Below are 25562 nucleotides of genomic sequence, written 5' to 3'. Positions count from 1 at the left end.
ATAGACTTCAAGTTGTGACTTTGACTAAGGGTTTAGTATTAACAAGTATTTTTTTTATATGGAATGATTAATTAATGTAACTTATTTGTATTCAGCAGTTACTAAAGTAACACATTGGTGATGTATAAAATATTTTGCTGTATCAACACTCTTATTATTTTATTTCCTACTCTCAAGTTATGCAGTTATACACATAAAAGATTATAGTTAAAAATAAAGATGTATGATTTAATTTAATTTATAAAAAAAAATCTGTTTTTATTCATTACTACTCAGTTACTATTTCGGTTAGTAGATACATGTAAATTTCAAATTTCATATTTCAGTATGACGTTTAGGAGATTGATCTCTCGTGAATTGATTGCTCTTGCTTCGTCCCTTTTTTGGGAACCTGAGATAACTTGAGTGAGCATTGGAGTTACCTGTTACCAATTTAACATGGAATATAATCTGAAAATTAATTAGACAGACAAAATAATTTTAGAAATATGAAGACTTACGTACAGGATACGTGGGGAAAGGAAAACAAAGAGAGTTGTGGGAAATGTATTCTTATGACCCACATCCAGGATTTTGCCATGCCTTTTGCACCTATAAAAAAGTATTTGTGTTAGTCGCAATAATACTTTGTTTGTTTTGTTATTGTCTAATTATAAGCATATTATCCACTCTTCTGTTAAGCATCGACACTGGGCATCAAAGTCTCTCACCACTCGTCTTCCTACCCATGGATAATTGGAGGATCCAATGTTGCAAAACATTAGAACCAAGACAGTTGTTTACTTACAGAAGTTGTTTTATTTATTATTATGGTGTGTTAATATTAATAAATGTGATTGTTTTCTTGTACACACTTTATGTCTGTTTTTATGTCTGCATACAGTATTTGTACCCTAGTTGGAAGATTCTGTATTATTAAATCTACAACAATTTAATTAGTTAGAATAATCGATGTAGTTATGCTAAAAGGCCACTAGATGGTAATAATGTGTATAAAATGAACTTAAATTAAAATGAATTACCTACGAGCGTTGATAAAACTATTTTGTACATCATCAAATGCTACTTTAGAACTAACTAATTAATGAAGGTAATTATTGGATCAGTAATTTTATAATCAATTATTTTTAACACATTATTTTTTTTATATCGCACAGTTAGTCAAGTTTATATTTAGATTCAATTATTCTCTGTCCTAACATTTATCTATGATCCGTTTAATAATAGCGATGTGAATAATTACCAATGAAGTAAACAAAGATCGGATCTTTGTCACGTGTTTACTTCATTACAGCACGTAAATATGTTTTAAATCATTGTTTGAATACTTTGACTTGGTAAAGAGTTTCAAAACGCAGCGATACTGTAGGCTGAACGAGCTTTGTCTCTGTGAGAGAACCGTAGTGGCGTCATCAAGTGTTCAGCGTCACCGCACATGCGCAGCCGGGACTGTAGGCTGCCCCGATCCTGTACCCTTTCGGTCCGCCTTTACATTCCGGTGTAGGTACAATTTCCTGCGTGACAACACGAAAGTATTTTTAAAAACTTTTTATGAGTGAACAGAAATCGAATTGTGCCATGTTAGGACACTTTGTTTTACACATTAAACATATACGATAACACATTTTCCAAACATTCGTCCGTCCGTCACTTCCTTTACTCTTAACTGTGCAATGCAATATAAACATTCAAGTTACTAAGGGGGATTACCAATAAATATGTCTTCAAATAATAAAACGAAAATTCTCAAAATATATTGATTACTTCTAAGTGTAATAAGTGGCATCGGTTTCCGATATATGTTATATTTAATAGCCTAGTTGAAGTTTCGCTCACTCACAAACAGCTTTGTTTCGTAGCGTCTGACGTCATCGCGCAGGAAGCGCCAAGACAGAAGTCGCAGGCGGGGCCGAAATGGTACGTATACATGTAATTTTTGTTTTGTTTTATGCATTACACATTCTTTAGACGTTTCAATTGTTTACTGACCGAGACGTAATAGTTGATGTTCCGTTTCAGTCCAGACAGATCTAACACCGAATCTATTTAAGCGTCTTTGTCTGGTCCGACCTTGAATCATTTGCCTGCTTCGAACATGTGTTTACTTTAGTTTAAACGCCTTATAAAACGACTTGGACGTGTAAACAGCGAGAGGCAATGTAACTTATTGAAACTCACCAGAAAAACACAAGACACGTCGAGCGCACGTTTATGCGACTGTTGCAGAGATATTCATCTTTCTATGTTTTTCCCGGTTTTATTTTTATCTTTTTTAATTCAAACTTATCTTTTTTTCAGGCACTGTGTAGCAGATCTAGACTCGTTTCTTACCTCCCTGGAATTCATGTTTTAGTTGCTCATGTAGCCAGAACACGGGGTTTCTATGCTACTGGATCCTCTGGCGATAATGGAGCCAACGTATTTGTGGGCTCAGCTGACACAGGTACAAGCTGGCGACTCAGTTTGTCGTATTGCCACTTTGAAACTATACTCATTTGTGATTTTAACTAACCCATTTTATTAAAATAGGCGATTTTACATCTCATATTGTACAGTGATTCAGTCGTTATGTCTGAAAGTTGTAGTTTTCTCATTTTCTCAGATTCCTATACTCTGCCGTCTTCTGATGGCATAGGTCCTTTTGGACCACAGGACATGCACTTTCAGCTCCTAGGTAACATGGACTTTAAAGGAAACCTGGATGCCACTGTGGAGGAGAACCAGAGGCTAGTGAAGGCAACATTACCTCAGCTGTCTTTAACCAAAAGTGAGAGACACAAGTTGATACAGGCCCAGTTTGTAACAGAGTTTGAGGTAATTCATTGCTTTATAAAGACATTCTCTTTTTGTTATCATGCCTGCTGGTAATTTTATCCTGTTAATATCTGGAGCACAATTATTGTCTTTATTTAATTCACAATGGTTAATTGTAAGTGGGCACACTCGGCATTGCCTGTTAAATAACATAACCAGTCCAGCCATGCATAAAGTGTCGTGTTTGATGTCAGTATTTTGTAAAACAACATGTTTTTATTGTTTATATAGAACAAGATTGATGAGCCAAGGTACAAGAATGATGTTGTGCACGCAGAGCAATATTTTGACAATCCTTGTGTGGAGTGTGTCGTCCAGTTGTGCCCTGAACTACTAAAGGAAGGTACACTTATCACGTGGAGTCTACTCTTCTTTTTCATATTCCTCCCTTTTATAACGACTATACTTTCTCTAATGTGTGTTTTCTATTGTAAAATCAGATGTGAAAACCATGTTCCCTGATGCTCCAAACTCTAGTATGGTTGTTGTGACTGTGACACAGAAAACCCAATATGATATGACCACTTGGTCTGCTAAAGTGGAGCAGGAGAGAGAAGAAATGCTAGAAAAGGTCAGTTAATGTATTTAACCTCTCATGTAAATGTTCAATTAATATTGACTACATTTTGCAGTTTGTGGAGGGAGCAAAGGAGATCTGTTATACATTGCAGAGGGAAGGTTTCTGGGCTGACTTTATTGATCCATCTTCAGGACTGGCGGTATGTTCAATCACCCATGCAAATTAAATCCGCAAAATAACTTGTCATTAATGAATTAAAAAAAATACATCTTCAATCTAAAAATGTTTCTGTATGCCATATGTCTGTATACATGTTTGCCTATATACACTGTGTGCACAATTATTAGGCAGTAATAGTATTTTGTGCATATTTAAATTTTCCAACTCCAAGCTGTATCAACTTGAATTCCCCTTGGAATTAAGCATTTTAGATGATGTGTATTTTTCCAATGAAAGATGCTGTGGCCTCAGGGCACCAACACGTGGCTGATTAATGATGGGCAGAGGTTCACTTTGACTTAGACACCAGCAAGGTTGTGGTGGGCTACTGGTATGTGCTGGTATTATTAGATATGAGGTAGTCTGACCTTTTTGCTTTTAAAATTGACTCAAAATAAACACCCCAAACTACTGTCAGTTTTTAGAAGACACTTTCTTTGAGCAGTGGTACAGGAAAAAGTCTGCATCTCTCAAGAAGAGGAAATCTAAGGTATTCAAATAATCTATTGCTTGGCTGGCGAGTAAAGGCCTTAAAGATGTTAGAATCATTACATGGCCCCAACTTAACCTGGCTTAAACCGGATTGAGAACCTTTGTCCCCTTTTACGATAGCAGTACATCACTTTGTACAGTGTCTGGGAGGCTGTGGTTGAAACTGCACAAAAAGTTGATTCTCAACAGATGAAGATATTGACTTCTTAAAACTTTGTGTGAGCGCTTAGTTATATTTTTGATATAATTGTTCAATAACAAAATTAATCTTAAAAAACCCTAATAAATGTGCACATGGTGTATGTTTCCTTTTTATTTTATTATTTAGTGGCAGAATTTTTAGTAATAATATAAATAATTTTCGTACGAGACACTATCAAATGACTATTTCAAATGAAAAAATGTTATAACTTCCCACTGCTAAAAAGGTTTGGATGTAGAGTGAGTGTGACTTTACGCCCTGGGTCATGTTGAGAAGTGCACATTAGAGACACATTCAAAAGTTTGCAATTACATGTGTCGATATTAAAGCATTTACACACTTGTGTTTCTTTTCCATTTTGATCATTCTTGTTCATTATGACAAGGGTTGGGACGTTACGGGTAACTCACAGTTTGATTCTGTGACAGTATTTGGTCCATGATAATGATGATATCCGAATATATGATACCTAAGACATGACTAAATGGAAAAATAAAAAAGGAAAATATCTTACATATTTATACAAAAACTTCATACAATGTACAAATGAATAAACATTCTTTCAACTAGAGATAAGTTATCGTTTCTAAGGCATAACACAAATAAAATAATATTGAGCCCCCCTTATCCATTCAACCCATACATTGAAAATGAAAAAAAATAAACAGATCAAATCCAATAAATTAGAATGTAAATTTACACATAAAATAGATTCAGAAATAAATTAATTTATCAATTAATAATAACACCTAAAAAATAAAATAAAAAAACCTTGATTGTCACTCAGTGTTGCTTCCAAGTGGTCAGTTTGATTTCACTAAAGTGTGATTGAATTGAAGTTGCAATATGGAATGTCAGTGTTCCCTTTATTTTCTAAACATTTTTGTTGTATTTTACATTGTGTTCTTTATGATGCTGTTGTTTATCAACCTCTCACCATCATTCATTGAGGCCAAATGTATGTTCAGAATGCATATTTTGTCACCTCTTTTTTCAGAAACTATCATAGAGTGCATTAACTCTTCTACCTGGCGTTTTCTCCCGGAGGCCATTAAAAATTCAACAATTAGCATCAATAACATAATATGTAAATGAAACAAATGTAAATGGGCATTTCATAAGTTTCAAAAGTTGGCAACTGTGAATAGATTTTCCTTGAAAATACCACAATCAATGTGAAATACCAATGTTATAATACCGTTCTGGACTGAGGAAAAAAATTATTAAATTTTAAGAAAAGTCAACACTTTTACACATATTAAAAGAGAAAAGGCATTGATGTATTTTGTTGGATTATGTAGTTTTGCTTATAAAATAAAATGACCTTTTATTAGATTTTGGAATTGTAAAACAAAATGGGATCCTAAAGTTGATCGATAGAGGCAGCATGTTTAACCTGGTTGTGTCTCAAGTGTGAAAATACCTTTCTGAATGTTTAATGGATCTTTTATTTTCCTCTAGTTCTTTGGCTCCTACACCAACAACACACTTTTTGAGACAGATGAGCGTTACCATCACTTGGGCTTTCAAATTGAAGACTTGGGCTGTTGCAGAGTGATACGACACCCTTTGTGGGCTTCTCATGTTTTTGTGGGAACAATATTCACAGAAGCTCCAACCAATTCAGCGATCATGAAGGGGCTACAGGGAAGGGGTAGCTCTGAAAAAGTTGTTCATTCTAACTGACGGTTGTAACCAAGCTTTGCCACCAGAACATTAAAGCTTAAGTACAATGAGCGACTCATGGTTTGACTCTTCACATTTATGCTGCAGATCACAATCTACTACAATGACCATCATGGTTCTTCAAGTGTACCCATCAATTATCATTGTTTTTTAAATTTTGAGATGGCACATTTACAAAAAAAAAGCAGGATATTGGGCGTGTATCTGTCGTGACGAGGCTTGATGCTGACTGGATGGAATATACATGGATCTTTTGACATGTGGAAAATGATGGTATTTAGAAAGTTCTGTTCCTGGAGAATATAAGCTTTGTCATTAGGAACAAACAACATTAGTGAGTAAAATAATCATCAACATTTTGACTTGCTGAAAAGTGCACAACAATTTAATCACAATCTTCACACTTACAAGCTTCACTTCTCTTACACCCATAACAATGATTTTAGAAATTAACTGACATGCACATACAAGTTTATTTAAGAATATATTCTCCTGCTTTCAGTGTGTTTTACACACACTTTTAAACTCAAACAACAGTATTATTCTTTTCCATTTATTGAATCGACAGAGGAAAAGCTAGCATTCACAGCAGCGCTCTGGGTCGTTTGTCTGCATCTATCATTTAGCCTGGACCGCCCGGTAGACGCAGAGAAGACGATGCATATTTGGTTTCTATCGACCCATTTTATAGACAGAATAGGGAGGATCTTGCTTCCGATTGGACAACCGCAACGTCTCCTCTTCGGATAAGGGGCCTCTCTGGTCACGGGGCAGATGTCAGAGAATCCTGTTGTCATCTCGGGTACAATCTCAGATGATGAGCAGGGTCATCCGACGCACTTCTGGACCACAATCACGGATACTGCCTTGGAGGGTGAGGTTATCTCGGTTTTTAATTTTATCCTCGTAGGTCCCCAAGGATGATCTCCAGGCACTCGGATGATGTGTACACGTAGATCTTCCGTACACACGTACACTCGTGCTTTATTTCACACTCACACGTGATCCACATTCTTCCATTTGCAGTTGTGTCTCCTGAACTCTGGATCTCAATTAGTTTTATTAGGCTTACAAGCAATACATGTTATTAAATACAATGTCTAATTATATCTGCATTTGATTACATATGAATATATATGTGCTTATTCCAATAGTCCCCCTTTTAGATCTTTTATAAAAGATCAACCATAAATGGAATCAATACAAAAAAATAAACTGTTTGATAAAATAAAACATTAATACAGATGATTAATCGACAATATCAATACTTTCAAAAGGATATTTATGGCATATCAGAAGGATATATCCACAGGGTTCTCCTCATATCACCGCCACTGGAACCCTGTTGACGCACGTCTTCCATACTCCGGATACCTGTTAATCAACAAATATTGACCCCCCACATAGTCCCCTTCAAATGCTTTTATAGCAAAGCAAAGCAAGCGTAATAATAATCAAATGCTTTTAAAGCAAAGCAAAGCAAGCCTAATAATAATGAAAAATTCTAAACAGTCTCACGAGACACAGAGTCCAAGATTTAAGTCCAATATTGCTCCTTTTGCCAGTCTTGTCTGAGAGATGTGATACCACTTGTCCCCTTTTCCTTTCCAGCGAACTGCGTGCAAAGTCCTTTCCATGACGGTGAACGGTCCCGTCCACCGTGGTTCTGTCCTGTGCACAAAAAGAGGAGACAAGGGAAGAAAGCTGATCCCAATAGGATTACAACCCCTAGGTATTGTGTCCATGTCCGACTGGATCAACGTCGAGTGAGGACCGGGGATCAGGCGACAGGTCAGGAGTTCAAAAGGTGTGAATCCTGTACAACAGTTTATTGACTGCCTGTTTGCAACGTCAATGGTAAGGCCTGCACCCAATTCATACCAGTATGGCCACAGGTCTTAGCCAATCATTGTTTTAATGTGCGGTTAATTCGCTCCACATGGCCCTGGACTGTGGGTGATAAACCGAACCAAACTTGTGAGTCAATCCTAAGATTGTTCCACCTTTTCTAAGGCCTTTGCTGTAAAATGAGTACCATTGTCAGATCTGATGACATTTGGGAATCCATGGGTCGGAATGTAATGATTAATCAATGCTTTGATGACCAATAGGGCATCTTCCTTTGCACATGGGTAAGCTTCTGGCAAGACGGTAAAAGTGTTGACAATAACTAGGAGGTACTTTTTCCAGACACAGTGTTAATCATATCGTTGTAGTCCATTACAATGACGTCATTCAGCAACTGGCCGATCTCGGAGGAACCCGGTTCCCTTTTCTTCGTTGGAGAAATCCTATAGTCTTGACAGATTTTACACAAATTACAGAAGTCTCTTTGTCTTTGCGTGCCCCAAACACTTCACAACAGCCACTCTGGCTGGGAGGTTCACCGCATCGATCAGTCTCATGACTAAATCGAAGTGTGCCCCTGGAGCAACAGGCGCCGTCTTGAATCCTTGCCTCTTCCAGGCTGCCAAATCTACAAACAGACAATTCACAACATAGGCAGAATCAGAATACAAAGTAACGCTTTTTCTCTTTACCTTCTCTAACGCTACGCACATAGCTAGTAATTCAGCTGCCTTTGTTGAAATTTTCTGAAATTCCGACTCCAAACCATCACAAATTCTTCCTCTCTTCCTTCGCTCAACTGCACTACCGCTGCTCCTGCTCTCAGAGGTCCAGACACTTCTCTCGAACAACAACCATCCGTAAAAAATACTTCTCCATCTTCCAATGGTGTGGCTGTTAGCTCAGGTCCGGCCTTTCAATTCCCACTATGAAGCGTCAACATGAAAAGCTGGTGTCCCATAACTAAATGAGCTGATTTGGAAACACACGCAGTCACAGCCGCGGCATACGCTGTGCACCTCGATTGCCTGCCTTATCTCTTGTCCAAGGGCAAGGGAATGCTTATGTACATCAGTATAGATCTCTGCCCTCCCTGCTTCTGAAAGAGAACACCATTAGCAACTTCAGAACTGACAGAAACATCAAGATGAAAGGACGTGTCATAGTCTGGTTGGGCTAGACAAGTAGCCAATACAAGATCCTGTTTCAGACGGGTAAAACAAGTTTCAGTTGAGGCACTCCAAACTAGTTTAGTCAAATCTCTTATTCCCTTTTCTTTTACTAATGCCCTCAAACTTTGTGTCCTTTCTACAAATTCAGGGAGGAATTTACGAGAGTAACCATACAACCCAAGAAAGGAGAGCATGTCTCTCACCGTCTTAGGCCGTGGATGCTTCAAGATCCGGACGATGTTCGGAGCTCAAGGTTGATCCCTTTGATGAGACCAATCTTCCCAGGAAGGAAACCTGCCGTCTGCAGCATTGTAATTTCTTCTTTGAAACCTTAAAGCCAAGTTCACACAGTTTCTCCAGCAGCATCCTAGTGACTTCTAAGTATACTGTAACTCTGCAATTAGCAAGTCATCAACATACTGCACTAGCAAAGTCCCTTCGGGTAAAACCAAAGGAGACAGTTTGTCAGGTGATGTTTGAAAATACCAGGACTTAGTTTCCAGCCTTGTGGCGTTCTAGTGTATTGTATCTTATGACCCTGATATGTAAATGAAAAAATGTGTCTATATTCTTCCGCAAGTGGAATGCAAAAGAAGGCGTTTGCTAAATCTACCACTGTGTTCCACTTGAATGTTTGACAGGCTGGAAACACACACAGTGTTTTTAAAAGTAAGGTAAAACTTTATTGAAATTGTTTTTTACCAATAGCCAGCAATTTTTCATAAACAATAAAAAATAATACATAAAAAATAAAATAAGAAGAAGAACATAAAGAGGAAGAACAAGATGACACAATCTAAGTCTAAAGACAAAGACAAAGAACATAGGTCAAGGAAAGAAAAACAACAAAGACAAAGGATACAAAGACTATCATAGAACAGAACATCCAGATACTCTCACTGCACTCCTGCCCCCGAACTCAGAATTGTACAATTTAATAGCCCGAGGGATGAATGAGTCCCTGAGTCTATTTGTTTTGCACCTGGGTAGGAGCATTCGTGCACTCATTCTGCTTCTCTGCTCACTGATGACAGTGTTCAGAGGATGACTGTCATCATCCATGATGGACAGTAGTTTGTTCAATGATCTCCTCTCAGCAACTGTCACCAGTGAGTCCAGCTTCATTCCAACCACAGAGCCAGCCCTCCTGATCAACCTGTCCAACCTGTTGACACTCCTCTTGGACACATTTCCACCCCAACACACCACAGCATAGAACATGACACTGGCCACCACAGACTGGTAGAACATGCAGAGGAGCTTCTTGCAGATGTTAAATGATCGAAGCCTCCTCAGAAAGTACAGTCTACTCTGAACCTTCTTATATACATGGTCTGTGTTGCAGGACCAGTCCAGTTTACTGTCCATCCACACACCGAGGTACCTATAGTTGTCCACTATCTCCACCTCGTCGCCTCTGATGGACACTGGATGTGGCTTTGTCCTGTACCTCCCGAAGTCCAAGACCAGCTCCTTGGTCTTTGAGGTGTTCAGCTGCAAGTGGTTCCTCTCACTCCAGTCCACAAAGTCAAGTATCAGACTCCTGTACTCGTCTTCGCTGTTGTCCCTGACGCATCCAACAATGGCAGTGTCGTAAGCATACTTCTGGACGAGACTCAGCTCTGAGTTGTAGCAGAAGTCCGAAGTGTAGATGGTGAAGAGGAGAGGAGCCAGTACCGTCCCCTGAGGTGCTCCTGTACTGCACACCACAGTGTCAGACTTGATGTCCTTCAGCCTGACATACTGTGGTCGATCAGTAAGATAGTCCGTAATCCAGGAGACCAGACCAGGGTCCGAATGCATCTTAGTCAGTTTGTCCTGCAGCAGAGTGGGTTGGATAGTGTTGAAGGCACTAGAAAAGTCCAGGAACAGGATTCTCACTGAACCGCTTCCTTTATCCAAGTGGGAGTAGGTCCGATGCAGGAGGTGAAGGATGGCATCTTCCACACCAACTGCTGGCTGGTAGGCAAACGGCAGGGGGTCTTGCGCGGTGCTGGACTTGTGGCCTGAGATGTTTGAGGACCAGCTGCTCCAGTGTCTTCATCAGCTGCGAAGTCAGTTCCACCAGTCTGTAATCGTTCAGCACACTCGGTCGGGTCTTTTTAGGGACTGGAACGATACAGGAAGTCTTCCACAGAGTTGGTACTTTCCCCAGCCGTAGACTGAGGTTGAAGACATTCAATTTTCAATTCAATTCAATTCAATTTTATTTAAAGTGTCATATCATAACAAAGTTATCTCAAGACACTATACAGTTGAAATAAGACTACAGTTGATTAAGGAAAAATAGATCCCAGCAATTCAACAAAGAGCAAGAAACAAAACACTGTACAGTGAGCAATGGCGAGGAAAAACTTCCTTTTAGAAGGCAGAAACCTCGAGCGGAACCCGACTCATTGTTGACGGCCTGCCGCTTTGACCGGCTGGGAGGAAGGATGGGGGGGTAGACAGATGGATAAGGAGAGGAGTGAGGGAGGATATAGTGAGAGAAAAGAGGAGAGTGTAGGAGGGTCCATGGGGGTGCTGGAGAGAACTCGGGATCTGATGACGTGGTGAAGATCCTGGATCAGCAGCTGCTCTGGAGGTGGATCCCTGGATCAGCAACAGCTCTGGAGGTGGACCCCTGGATCAGCAGCAGCTCTGGAGGTGGATCCCTGGGGCTCCGGGAGAGAAATAAAAAGGTGTGGGTTTGGGACAAATGTAGACAATACACAGGTATACAGACTCCAGTGGCGGGTGAAGATATATAGAGGGGAGAGGGGGGGGGGGGTTGAAATAGCCAGGCCAGAGGGCACATACCTAGCACAGCAGATCCAGACACAGGGACCCAAGCCGCGGCAGGAACCCGCGGGAGACCAGGACCCGGCAGGCGAGATAACCACCAGAGCCGACCCCAAACACCAGCGAGAAGGCGGACCACCACCGGGGGCGCGAGAGGGCGGGCACAGGCGAGGACGACCGAGGAAGCAGAGAGGGGGAGGCACCAGGCGCAGGCACCGGGGCAGAGGGGCAGCCAGAAGAACCAGTCAGGGGATAGGGCCCCGGGGCCAGGCCGGGCGACGGAGGACCCCCAGACCGTCAGGCCGCCAACAAGTCCATAGCAGGGGACCGAGTCAAGGAGATGGGGACCCACCACAGCAGCGGCGGCGGAACCCCCCCAATACCCTGCGGACACGGCCAGTAGCCGGGTTGAGTGCCACCGCATGAGCCCGGGGGAGCAATGGCCAGGCACCGGCCCAGGTCCCCCGGGTCACAGGGGGGCCACGGTTGTGCGGGCAGGGCGGGGGCAGTGGGGCCGCAGCCGTCCGGGAACGGCCCCCAGTCTTTGAACTGTAGACCGTCCCCAACAGCCGCAGCCCACCTCCCCATGAGGGAAGTTTGGGGGGCCAGCAGTATTCGATGGGCAGTCCACGGTCTCTAAGGTGCCGAGGCCCCGCCCATCACACATACTGACCCCCAGCCACCGCCCCCACCCACCATGCACCACCCAGGGGGACAGCAGCACTTGCATGGGCGGTACATTTAGGAAAATGTTGTCACAACATGATCTGGAGCTTGTAATCCATGCGTTTGTTTCTTCTCGTCTGGACTATTGTAACAGTTTGTTTTCATGTCTTAACAAGAAGGAGCTGTCTCGTCTGCAGTTGATTCAGAACTCTGCAGCGAGAATTCTGACCCGCTCAAGTAGGAGAACTCACATTTCTCCGATCCTTAAAACTCTTCACTGGCTTCCAGTTTCTTTCAGGATCAACTTTAAAATTCTGGTTCTTACTTTCAGAGCTATTCATGGTCAGGCTCCTCCTTACATCACTGATCTGATCCAGCCTTACACCCCAGCTCGGTCTCTGAGGTCTGTGGATCAGAATCTACTTATGGTTCCACGCACACGGCTCAGGACCAGAGGAGAGAAATCTTTTCAGGCTGTTGCTCCTAAGCTTTGGAACAATCTTCCTCTCTCTAAGTCTACTGACTCCTTTAAGAAACATCTTAAGACGTTTCTATTTGTTCAGGCTTTTCCTTGAATTTCTCGAACTCCTGTGTTGTTCTCGGTGTTGTCTTGATCTTTGAAGTATGTACTGTTTTGAGTATTGTTTTGATTGTTAAAGCGCTTTGTGACCCTGGTCTCGAAAAGCGCTATATAAATAAATATTACTTACTTACTTACTTACTTACATGGTCACTACGGTAACATGGGTCCAATGCGGCCCCCCCCCACCCGGGAAGCCCCCGGAAGACCGACCAGCCCGGCCACGAACCCCCAGGACCAAGGGCGACAAACCCCCCGACCACGGCACATGCCACACAGGGCGGGTAGAGGACCACAGCCACCGCCGCAGCAGACACCCACCCCAAGACAGGCCCCCCACCACAGACCAGGCGAAGCCATCGGGGCCGGAAGGCCATCCAGAACACCCGGCCAGCCCCAGCCCCACCCCCGACGGGGTCGGCGGGACCAGCAACCCCCCAGCCCCAGCACCGCCCCCAGCGCAACACCCCATCCACCACCCCAGCCACCCCCGCCAGCACCCGCCCCCACGCACCATCAAAAACCCCCCGGGAGCGGGCCACCCCCCCGCCGGCGCACGGGGCCATCGCGGCACCAGCGGTGACCACCACCAGGCCCAAGGCACCCACAGGCCCCACCCGCCGGACCCCCACACCCGAACCAGCCAAGCCAGAACGGCCCGGCGAGAAAAGAAGGATATACAGAGCTCGGTGTCTAAAACTAAAACTAAAACTCCTCCAGCATTCTCAGCCTATAGCAGCTAAGATAAACAGTTTTGTTAGTTATGACAGCTAGAGATAAAAAGTCAAGTTAATTATAGGCTTTATCGAAAAGTAAGGTTTTAAGATTATTTTTAAACATAGAGAGGGTGTCTGCCCTCCGGACTGAAGCCGGTAGTTTGTTCCACAGTAGAGGGGCTTGAAAACTAAAGGCCCTGGCTCCGAATCTACATTTAGAGATTTGTGGTATAACTAGTAGATCAGAGTTTAGGGATCGTAAGGTCCTTGAGGGTTGGTAAGTTTGGATTAAATCTTTAATGTATGTTGGTGCTAGACCATGTAAGGCTTTATAGGTTAGGAGAAGGATTTTAAATTGTATTCTATATTCTACAGGAAGCCAATGTAGGGAAGACAGTACAGGGGAAATGTGTTCGCGCCTCTTAGTCTTAGTCAGGACACGAGCTGCAGAGTTCTGAATGAGCTGAAGAGTTCTGAGAGACTTTTTAGAACAGCCTGACAGAAGAGAGTTACAATAGTCCAGCCTGGAGGTAACAAAAGCATGGATGAGCTTCTCAGCAGCATCTAAAGGAAGGAAATGCCTAATATTTGAAATGTTACGAAGGTGGAAATAAGCAGTCCGTGAGATTTGTTTTATGTGTGAGTTAAATGATGAGGAACGAGGATGAAGTCCTCGTCAAAGCATACACCCAGATTCTTTACAGTGGTGCTAGTAGCAGGAGCAAGTTCATTTTGTAAAGCTAGATCATTAGTTAATAATTGTCTGAGATGTTGCGGACCAACTAGTAAAACCTCAGTCTTTTCCGAGTTCAGTAGGAGGAAGTTCTTGGTCATCCATGACTTGATATCTGTGATACAGGACTGTAATTGTGTTAGCTGAATTCTTTCATCTGGCTTCATGGACAGGTAAAGTTGGGTGTCATCAGCATAACAGTGAAAATGTATAGAGTGTCTTCTAATCAAGTCCCCTAGTGGGAGCATATAGATTGTGAATAGTATTGGACCAAGAACAGAACCTTGTGGGACACCATAGCTGACCTTAGTGTGTGTCGATGAGAGGTGGTTGACATGTACATAGTGCGTTCTATCCGACAGGTAAGATTTAAACCAGTTAAGAGCAGTTCCACGAATGCCTAAATGGTTTTCTAGCCTCTGTAGAAGGATTTGGTGGTCGACAGTGTCAAATGCAGCACTGAGATCTAGAAGAACAAGAACTGAAACATGGCCCTGATCAGAGGCCATCAGTAGGTCGTTACTTACTTTTACCAGGGCGGTCTCTGTGCTGTGGTGTTCCCTAAAACCAGACTGAAACACCTCAAATTGATCATTGTCCTGGAGATAATCACAGAGCTGACTCGTTACCACTTTCTCCAGAAGTTTTGAAATGAACACTAGATTAGAGATAGGCCTGTAGTTAGTGAGGACCTCTGGATCGAGAGTGGGTTTTTTAAGCAGAGGTTTAATTACTGCAACTTTAAAAATCTGAGGCACATAGCCGGATGTTATTGACAGGTTAATAATGTCAAGTATGAAAGTAAGGGGAACAGTTCTTTAAGTAGCCATGTGGGAATAGGATCGAGAAGACATGTTGTGGACTTTGAGGAGGAAACAACCTGGGACAGCTGTCGAGGACTCACTGGTAGAAAGGAGTCAAAGTATGTATCAGTCATAGTGTCTGTGACTGGTGAGGCTTCACTGGTTGAATTAGACGAATCTAGGAGGTCTTGAATCTTTCCTCTAATAGTTACAATTTTTTCATTAAAAAAGTTCATAAAGTCATTGCTACTGAGATGAGGAGGGATGGACTGCTCAATGGACTGATGGCTCCGTGTCAGCCTGGCTACAGTACTGAATAAGAACTTGGGGTTATTCTTATTTGCTTCTATAAGTGATGAGTAGTAGCTGGCTCTGGCTTTCCGAAGAGATGCCTTGTATATTTTTAACTTATCCTGCCAGTCCTGGTAGAATTCATTATGTTTTGATGAACGCCATTTCTTCTCTAGTCGTCTACAAACCTGTTTTAATTTACGTGTTTCCTGAGTATACCAGGGAGCAAGACTACTTCTGTTAACAGCCTTTTTTGTTAGTGGTGCGATTAAGTCAAGCCTATTGTGCAACGAGTCTGTAAAACTGCCCACAAAGTTATCAATGTCTGGGTGACTATGGGTAGAGTTTCTTGACACACTGAGGCTAGGCGTTTTACTGAGCACAGAGGGAATTATTTCCATAAACTTGGTAACGACACTTTCAGACAGACATCTTTTGAGAGTGTTCCTGTTCCGTAGACTTGGCTCATTTAAAATGAAGTCAAAGGTTATTAATTGATGGTCGGAAAGAACTGAATTTTGAGGAGAGACAATAACATTTTTAATTTCAAGTCCGTATGCTAGGACAAGGTCTAATGTGTGCTTAAAGCAGTGAGTTGGTTCATGTACATACTGAGAGAAACCAAATGACTCCAGGATAGAGTTAAACCTGTTAGCTAAGCTATCATGGACCATATCAACATGGATGTTAAAGTCACCAACAATAATCACTTTATCTGATTTAAGCACCAGGCTGGTCAAGAACTCAGGGAACTCAGACAAAAATTCAGAATAAGGTCCAGGGGGACGATAGACTCCAACAAAGAGAAGTGACTGACCTGATCTCAAGGTTGTATTAGATACGCTAAGTATAATACTTTCAAAAGAGTTGAAATCACATTGTGGTCTAGTAAAGGTTGACAGACATGAGTTGATGATGGCTGCGACTCCACCTCCTCGACCAGAGCGTCGAGGGGCGTTAAAGTTAGTGTGGCTGGGTGGTGTTGATTAATTTAAAGATACGTAATCATCTATAGACAGCCAAGTTTCGGTTAATAATAATAAGTCAATGGTTTTATCTGATATAAGTTCATTAATTAGTGCAGCTTTTGAGGACAGGGATCGGATATTCAACAATCCACACTTAATTCTCCTGTCCTCTACAATGGTAGTATTTATTTGATTTAGATTTATTTGAATTAGATTATCTTTAATAGCTCTTCTACTGACATTTTTACTTGGTTTTATTAAGCGGGTCAGATTGACCCTCTCTATGTGGTTAGAGGTGGGTGGCTGTTGTGGGAGAAGGGCAGAAGAGTGTGCAAGACTGCAGTTCTGCCTTCTGATCTGTGCTCTGAGTCACGTTACACTAAAACTGTCAACACTGCTAGACAAGAGAGATGCTCCTTCCAACGTGGGATGGATGCAGTCTCTCCTAAGCAGACCAGGTTTTCCCCAGAAGGTTTTCCAGTTGTTAACAAAGCCAACCCCGTTTGCGGGGCACCACTCTGACAACCAGCGATTAAATGATGAATAGCGAGTAAACATATCATCATTGGCCATATTGGGAAGGGGTCCAGAGAACACTACGGAGTCCGACATTGTTCGTGCAAATGCACACACCGACTGAACGTTTACCTTGGTGACCTCCGAGCAACGTAATCGGATGTCGTTGCTGCCGACATGAATAATTATCTTACTGTATTTACGTTTAGCTTTAGCCAGCAGCTTTAAATTTGATTCAATGTCGCCCGCTCTGGCCCCAGGAATGCAGACTACTCTCGCTGGCTTCGCTAGTTTAACGTTCCGAAGAATGGAATCGCCTATGAACAGAGCAGGTTCCTCGACCGGTGACTTGTCAAGTGGAGAAAATCTGTTCGAAACGCTAAGGGGTTGGTGGTGCTCCGTTGACTTTGGCCGGGAACTATTCCTCCCTCGAACAGTCACCCACCGACCCTGGTTTCCCGGCTGCTCGGGAATTGCTGGAGGACTACCTGCTAGGCTATGTGGCTGTGCACTGTCTACCTGACACTGGCTAGCTATAGGTTTAGCTTCGACAGCGCACAACCGGCTCTCTAGTTCAATGAGCTTCACCTCCAGTCTAGCTAACAGGCTACACTTTACACAACTAATGCTATCTCTAAAGGAGGTCGAAGCGTAACTAAACATCTGACACACCGAGCAGGAAAGAACAGGGGAGGGAGAGGGAGAGGGAGACATAGTGAGGGGAAAGTTTGACGAATACGCTCACCGGGAAGTTTTCCAGACTTGTATTGGCCCGATTCGACTTCGAAGGATGTTGGTCCAAAAATAAAATGACATGCTGGAGTGGCTCAGCTAGTTCAGCAGCGCAGGTCTTTAGCAGTCGAGCAGACACCTTATCAGGACCAGCAGCCTTCCCTGGACGAATCCTCCGAAGTACATCCTGGAGTGAGGTGAAGCTGGGAAGTGGTTGTGTGGAGCTGAGGGGGGCACAAGAAGGTGGGGCAGGTCCTGAGGCGGGCAGCAGTGAGGGTGAGGTGACCTGCTCAAACCTGTTGAAAAAGTTGTTCAGACCATTTGCCTCCTCCACCGTGTCCACTGCAGTCAGAGAGGCCTTGGTCTTGTGTCCAGTGATGGTTTTAACACCATCCCAGACCTCTCTTATTTCTTCTCGGCTCAGCTTCTCCTCCAACCTCCTCCTGTAGGTGTCCTTTGCCTCCTTTAAGCATCGCTTCACCTCCTGCTGAGCTGATCTCATGGCGTCCCTGTCCCTGCTCCTGAATGCCACTTTCTTCCTGTTAAGGACATCCTTGACCTCCTTTGTTACCCACGGTTTATTATTAGGGTAACAGCGGACAGTCTTAGTAGGGGCGACAACGTCCAAGCAGAAATTTAAATAATCTGTTAGACAGTGTGTCTGTCCCTCGATGTCCTCACCATGAGACCTCAGCAGCACATCCCAGTCTGTTGTTTCAAAGCAGTCTCTAATGGCATCCTCCACAGCTGGTGTCCACTTTCTGATTGTTGTGGTCACAGTCTGTCTCTGCACCAGAGGAATGTACTGTGACTGAAGGTGGACCAGGTTGTGATCGGACCTTCCAAGTGGAGGAAGAGGTTTGGCTCTGTAGGTGTCCTTCAAGTTGGAATAAAGAAGGTCAATTGTCCTGTTATTCCTGGTGGGACAATCCACAGCCTGATGGAAAGTAGGCAGAGTAGAGTCCAGGTTGGCATGATTAAAGTCTCCAGAGATGATGATAAACGCGTCAGGATGTTGATTCTGAGGTCGAGCTGTCATTGTGTGGATCTTCTCACAGGCAGATGCAGCCGCAGCGCTCGGAGAAATGTAAACACACAGCGCGATCACGTGACTGAACTCACGCGGTAGATAATACGGACGCATGCTGACAGCCAACAGTTCTAGATCTTGACAACACAAGACTTTCTTCACAGTAACGTGTCCCGGGCTACACCAGCGTTTATTCACGTACATGATCAGACCTCCTCCTCTGCGCTTCCCACACGCGCGCGCGTCTCTTTCCGCTCTGACGGTGCTGAAACCAGGCAGCTCCATGTGTGAGTCCGGAGTCAGCTGAGTGAGCCACGTCTCCGTGAAGATCAACAAGCTGCTCTCTTCCGCTTCCGGTGAGCCTTTGATCGGCTGCTTGAAACGTAAGCTCCTGCAATAATTGCCAAAAACAGTCGTTTTAACGACTACTTGTCCGGATATTATGCTCATATCACTTAAGATATGTCTCAAGCATCTCGGATCTATGATCGTGATGCTCTTCTCAACATCAGAGAGTCGATGGAGGACTTCACTCGCGACAGTTACCAACGTCCGGTGAACGTGTTTCCGGCTCCGCTTCTCATCGACTCGGACTCTGTGGAATATCGTTTGATCTCTCGAGTACCGGGCGATTTCCACAAGGGATCGAGTCGGGCTGGAGTACAGGTCAGGATGAGACGTCCAGTTGCGATCGCTCGGAACAACTCTGACGTCATCGAACGTCATCGATGTTTGATCGACATTCCTCTCACTGTGTGTGACGATACATCAGCGCTGCCGTCTGTCCAGACCTCAACGAAAGGTGGTAAGATTTTTTCATTTCCTCTCTTTAATTTGACTTTTACAACCGAGTTGAACTTCAGTGACAGCTGGTACCCACGTGACCGCTGTTCGCTTCAAAAGATCCCGCTCTGCGCGCCTGTCAGTGACGCGGCGTCGTCAGTGACGTCATCGGTGCTGAATGTGGGACTTCTTAATGTTCGCTCCATTACTAATAAATCCTTTATTCTTAATGATCTTTTCACAAGAGTTAATTTGGATTTATTATGTCTTTCTGAGACTTGGCAGAGAGAGGAAGAGTTTATTCATCTGAACGAACTCTGTCCAGTAGGGAGCGCTGTCCTGGGGAAGCCTCGCCTCTCTGGTCGTGGAGGAGGTCTTGCTACTGTTTTTAGGGAGAGTTGTTCTTGCAAAGTGATTCAGACACAGGAATTCACTTCTTTTGAGTCTCAGATGATCTTGGTTGGTTCTACAAGACCTTTCTATTGTGTGTCAATCTACCGTCCGCCTGGTCCTGCGGCGGTGTTCTTGAAAGACTTTAGCGACTTCTTATCTTCCATTATTCAGATGGAATCTGTTCTTATTCTTGGAGACTTTAATCTTCATGTTGATGACGTCACATCTTGTTCTGCTAAAGAACTTTTAACTTTAACTGAAGCCTTTAATTTTGAGCAACATGTTTCTGAACCCACTCATCAAAAAGGCCACATTTTAGACTTAGTTTTTACTCTTGGCCTGAACATTTCTAATGTATCTGTACATGATGTCCATCTGAGTGATCATTCTCTTGTCTTGTTCAACCTGGACTTTATCCCTGAACCTAAGCCTTTGAAAGTTAGGTCTCAGAGGCGTGTCATCTCAGCCGATACTGCAGACAGTTTTTCTGCTATGTTTGACCGTCTTTCCTTTGATGACTGCCCAGACGTGGACAGTTTGATTCACTGTTACACTGATCATTGTGTTGAAATACTGGATCAAGTGGCACCTGTTAAATCGAACTTGAAAATTCAGAAAAAACGGTGCCCTTGGACAAATGAAGATCTCCTGAGTCTGTAGAGACTTTGTCGAAAGACTGAGCGTCTCTGGAAGTCTACTAAACTTGAGGTGCACAGACTTCACCTCAGGGATCTGTTGACTTCTTACAATGAGATGGTAGAAACTGCTAGATCTGATTACATCAGAAAACTGGTAGCAGCAAATAGGAAAAACCCCAAAGTTTTGTTTGACACGATTAATTCTCTCGTGTCTCCTGCTCCTCAAATCACGCCGGTCTTCTGTGAAGCTGACAGCAATGCATTGTTGAGATTTTTCATTGACAAAATTAAATTGATCAAAGAGAAAATCTCTCCCCCTTTGTTGGGAACCCCTACTGTCTCTGAGCCCATCTCCTCCTCTTGGTCATCCTTCACTGCTGTATCTTTGGGTGATATTTCAGCACTAGTGAACAAGATGAAACCCTCCTCTTGCTCAGATGACGTCCTTCCTTGTAGGCTTTTTATCAAAGTATTTGATGTAATTGGCCCCTGGGTTACCAATATGGTAAACCTCTCCCTTTCCACAGGGGTTTTTCCCAATGCATTTAAACATGCCATTGTGGAGCCTCTGCTCAAAAAACCAGGCTTAGACCCAACTGACCTCAGTAATTTCAGGCCTATTTCTAAGCTCCCTTTCTTGTCCAAGATCTTGGAGAAGGTGGTGTCTGAGCAGCTGTCTTTGTTCCTGGATCAGAGCGACATCCATGAGAAGTTTCAGTCTGGCTTCCGTAAACATCACTCTACGGAGACAGCTTTATTGAAAGTGTCCAGTGACATCATGATGTCGGCTGACTCTGGTAAATTCACTGTTCTGGTTCTCTTGGATCTGTCGTCAGCCTTTGACACAATTGATCACCAGATCCTGCTGAGAAGACTAAGGGATGAAGTGGGACTGTCTGGGTCTGTTAGAATGGTTCTCATCTTACCTTTCTGGGCGCAGTTTTAGTGTATCTGCCAATCAAATGAGGTCTGAATCGGCAGATCTGCTGTGTGGAGTCCCTCAAGGTTCTGTTCTGGGTCCTTTATTGTTTTTGCTGTACTTGATTCCCCTTGGTAAAATCATTCAGAGATTTCCAGATGTTTCTTATCACATTTTTGCTGATGACATCCAGCTCTACTGCTCTTTTGACCCAACTGAGCCCCAAAGGCTGAACAGCTTAGTCAATTGTTTGCTAGAAATCAAACAATGGCTGAGTGAAAACACTTTACAGCTTAATGTGGACAAAACTGAAACTCTGGTGATTGCTCCTGATGATAAGATTCCAGGGTTGAGTCAGTACTTGGGTGACTTAGGTCAGTCTGTCAAACTGAGCCTGAGAAACCTGGGTGTTGTATTTGATAAAGACATGTCTCTTGTTCAACACTGCAGAAAACTGACCAGAAACTGTTTCCTTCAACTGAGAAAAATCTCTAAACTTAGGAAAATGTTGTCACAACATGATCTGGAGCTTGTAATCCATGCGTTTGTTTCTTCTCGTCTGGACTATTGTAACAGTTTGTTTTCATGTCTTAACAAGAAGGAGCTGTCTCGTCTGCAGTTGATTCAGAACTCTGCAGCGAGAATTCTGACCCGCTCTAGTAGGAGAACTCACATTTTCTCCGATCCTTAAAACTCTTCACTGGCTTCCAGTTTCTTTCAGGATCAACTTTAAAATTCTGGTTCTTACTTTCAGAGCTATTCATGGTCAGGATCCTCCTTACATCACTGATCTGATCCAGCCTTACACCCCAGCTCGGTCTCTGAGGTCTGTGGATCAGAATCTACTTATGGTTCCACGCACACGGCTCAGGACCAGAGGAGAGAAATCTTTTCAGGCTGTTGCTCCTAAGCTTTGGAACAATCTTCCTCTCTCTTTGCGCTTGATGGAGTCTACTGACCTCTTTAAGAAACATCTTAAGACGTTTCTATTTGTTCAGGCTTTTCCTTGAATTTCTCGAACTCCTGTGTTGTTCTCGGTGTTGTCTTGATCTTTGAAGTATGTACTGTTTTGAGTATTGTTTTGATTGTTAAAGTGCTTTGTGACCCTGGTCTCGAAAAGCGCTATATAAATAAATATTACTTACTTACTTACTCTCTGTAGATCCGCTGGTTGTTGAGGGCAGACAGCTTGTCGATCTTATTCGTCAGTGAATTGACGTTCCCCATCGTGATCGTTGGTCTGTGACGTCTCTGATTGTCCGTTAGCTTAGCCTTTAGCCTCTTCCCTGCCCGACAGCCTCTGTAACGGCGCTGAAGTTCGATCTGGATCTCGTGGCGATCTCCAGCCCGTGCCATTGACTTCAGCGACAGTAGATCCTCTCTTGAGTAAACAAGACGATTCTCCCCATGTTCAAAAGTATCCATTTCAAAAATTATAGTAAAAAAATTAATAAAAAACAGAAAATTATAGAAATTGCTGCGGAGCTACTGGAAGAGGCAGCCGTCCTCGTCGGCGCCTTTTAATCCAATGAGAATCCAAGTAATAGAATCTCTACTCCAGCTGCAATGTTTGTTTGTGAACTTCTACACACAAGAGTCGTTGCTTGAGTTTAAAACGAGGATTCATATCCGGTGATTCTCAAGACACAGATTCGTTCAGTGAACGAGGATTCATATCCGGTGATTCGCGAGACACGGATTCGTTCAGTGAACGAGGATTCACATCTGGGAATTCGCGAGACAGATTCGTTCAGTGAACGAGGATTCACATCCGGTGATTCACGAGACACAGATTCATTCAGTGAACAAGGATTCATGTTCGGCTGTGAACACACCTCAAGATCTTCTCTATTTACTGAATTGCTCACGAGTGTCTGTGTACTGGTCCTTGTCTGTGAACCTTTTTTTTTTTTTGCATTGTCCCTCAAGTTCAGTGAATGTTAACCTCGGGTCTGAATCATTAAACCTAGTAACGGATTGTTTGGCTGCGTTCAGGAATTAGGCGAAATTGCAGTCAGGGCTCCATAAGCACCGATTAGCGATATGAACGAACGAACTGAACAAATCTTTTGAAAAAATTATTTTAATGAACTGATTCTAGTGATTCAGTACAGTCAAAAGAACTGTCGATCCCATCACTACCCTGCAAACCCTGTCAGTTCCTGCAGTCCCCCTTTCACGACTCACTCTCCTCCCCCTCATCGCCGGAAGACCCTGTGTATTCCACGTTTGGTTATCAGTTTTATCTTTATCCTTTTTCTTACCCTCACTCTTGGTGTCACTGATCTTTTTCCTGGCTTCCGCCAGCTGTAATTTGAGAGATGTTCCTGCATTGTTTCAATTACACTTTTATCCTCCTTTTCCTCTTTTTCAATGTGATATATTTCAGGTGATGAATCGCATGTCTCTTGAAATAAGGAATGAAATCTGGATATCACCAAAATAACCGTTACCACTCACTAATAAATCAGGATTCTCTCTTAATTTGATCTGGACTGACTCAGGTAAGGCAGACTTTGTGGGGTGAGAGCCAGTACTTTCAATCCACAGGGTCTAACATGAGTCAATGAAGGAGCTGGGATCTAGATTTGGCCTGAATTTCGAAAGTGTTGGTATTGTAGGACTCCAAACAAGTCCTTGGCAAATGGAGCAAACATAACTTCCGGTGCCATGTACGACATACCTGTTCTCTCGAAATTTTCATTGAAAATATGCGGACTACCACAGGCTCTGATGATCCTTATCACGTCTCCACATGCCAGGACCATGCCATCGGTTGATTTTATCAGCGCCTCGATCCAATTATTGCCACTTGTGTCAGAGTCGGTTGTTTTTCTGCAATTGTATCAAGATCTTTAAAAGAAAATTCTTCGTATCGGCGGCCTCCCAAAAGACCACCAATACGAAGCGGGTAATTACCAATGTACTCGTCGTATTTCTTTGGTTTCGCTATTTTAACTTCCGTTTTTGATCCTGTTCTATGTTCTCTAGACATACTAGCAGCTTTATTTACCAATTTCCGCGCTTGTCCCGAAGTTAAAGTGTCACTGATCTGAATTTTTTGTTCATTTGACAACTCGTCCTCGCTTTCACTGTCGTTGCCGGTCGCAGCGCGGGTATTGGGTTGTCATTGGATCTCAGCTGCCCTGTGCCCTTTGCACATCTTCTACCTATATTTGGAGACATTTTGAAAGAATTTCGAGGGTTACCTGTTTTTGTCGTTGGTTTTCTCGCGGTTCATGTTCACGCTGTCACATCCTCGACCACGAGCCCGAAACGCACTTCAATTTCCTCTGTACCGGGTGATTCTATATCTGTCAGTGACATATCGCTCCCCTGTGGATGCCTTGCATCCACCTCGTTTCCTTCCTGGTATATTATCGTGGTTCTGGCAGCTCTAACAATGCTAGCCATTGCCTCTCCTTGTCGGTTTTTAAGTTATGTGGTGTTACTTCTTATGCCTGGATATCACCAATCCCCATGAAAACTGGAGCCATAAAGTCATTATTTCCCAGTTTCCTTACCTCTCTGTTCTCATATGGAGGCGGAGCTGACGGTTTCGGGTCCGCCAGGGCGTCACCTTCACCGGATCCACTTGGCAGCATTGGATAAAGGCTCGTAAACCTGGGACCTTTAACCAAGTTCACCACCAGAGGCTGTGGAGGGTCGTGTAGTACTTGCTTTACCTGCCAGACGTGTTGAAGCGCCGTCGCTGCCAACGCTCACTCTTGTGCGTGCCGTCTTTCTTTGTCTGTCTCCTGCAATTCTTTGCACAACTCCGCACTCGTCTCCTGAACTCTGTGGATCTCTAAGTGTTTTATTATGCTTACAAGCAATACATGTTATTAATTACTAAGTCTGATTATATGTGCATTTGATTACATATGAATATATATGTGCTTATTCCAATATGACTCATGCTGACTCTTGCATAGACACACAAAATAGCCATTCAGATTTCTAAACAAACAAAATGTCTTGTAGTCAACGTCAAGTCATGTTGGTATGTCAGAAGTCGGTGCATGCTAATGGAAGGCTGACCTCAAATATGATCATTTCC

The 25562-nt window shown here is 43.2% G+C and overlaps 1 protein-coding gene across 1 annotated transcript; it reads left to right on the top strand.

The window, feature by feature from the left end:
* Nucleotides 1-253: 253 nt before the first annotated feature.
* Nucleotides 254-5980, top strand: mmadhcb (metabolism of cobalamin associated Db). Its single transcript, XM_087803924.1, has 8 exons — nt 254-1500; nt 1860-1917; nt 2299-2443; nt 2603-2814; nt 3046-3157; nt 3255-3385; nt 3447-3533; nt 5709-5980. Exons 2-8 carry the CDS (start codon nt 1915-1917, stop codon nt 5931-5933), a joined length of 915 nt encoding a protein of 304 aa, XP_087660050.1. The 5' UTR covers nt 254-1500; nt 1860-1914; the 3' UTR covers nt 5934-5980.
* Nucleotides 5981-25562: the final 19582 nt, after the last annotated feature.

Source organism: Callionymus lyra, chromosome 12 (assembly GCF_982586985.1).
Source record: "Callionymus lyra chromosome 12, fCalLyr1.hap1.1, whole genome shotgun sequence".
NCBI lineage: Eukaryota > Metazoa > Chordata > Actinopteri > Syngnathiformes > Callionymidae > Callionymus > Callionymus lyra.
Note: the sequence above shows the minus strand (reverse complement) of the source record. Positions and strands in the feature narration are given on the sequence as shown.

Coding starts and splice junctions, on each gene's coding strand:
- mmadhcb (XM_087803924.1), top strand. Junction 3,158..3,254: donor CCCTGAACTACTAAAGGAAG/GTACACTTATCA, acceptor TTGTAAAATCAG/ATGTGAAAACCATGTTCCCT. Junction 3,534..5,708: donor ATCCATCTTCAGGACTGGCG/GTATGTTCAATC, acceptor ATTTTCCTCTAG/TTCTTTGGCTCCTACACCAA.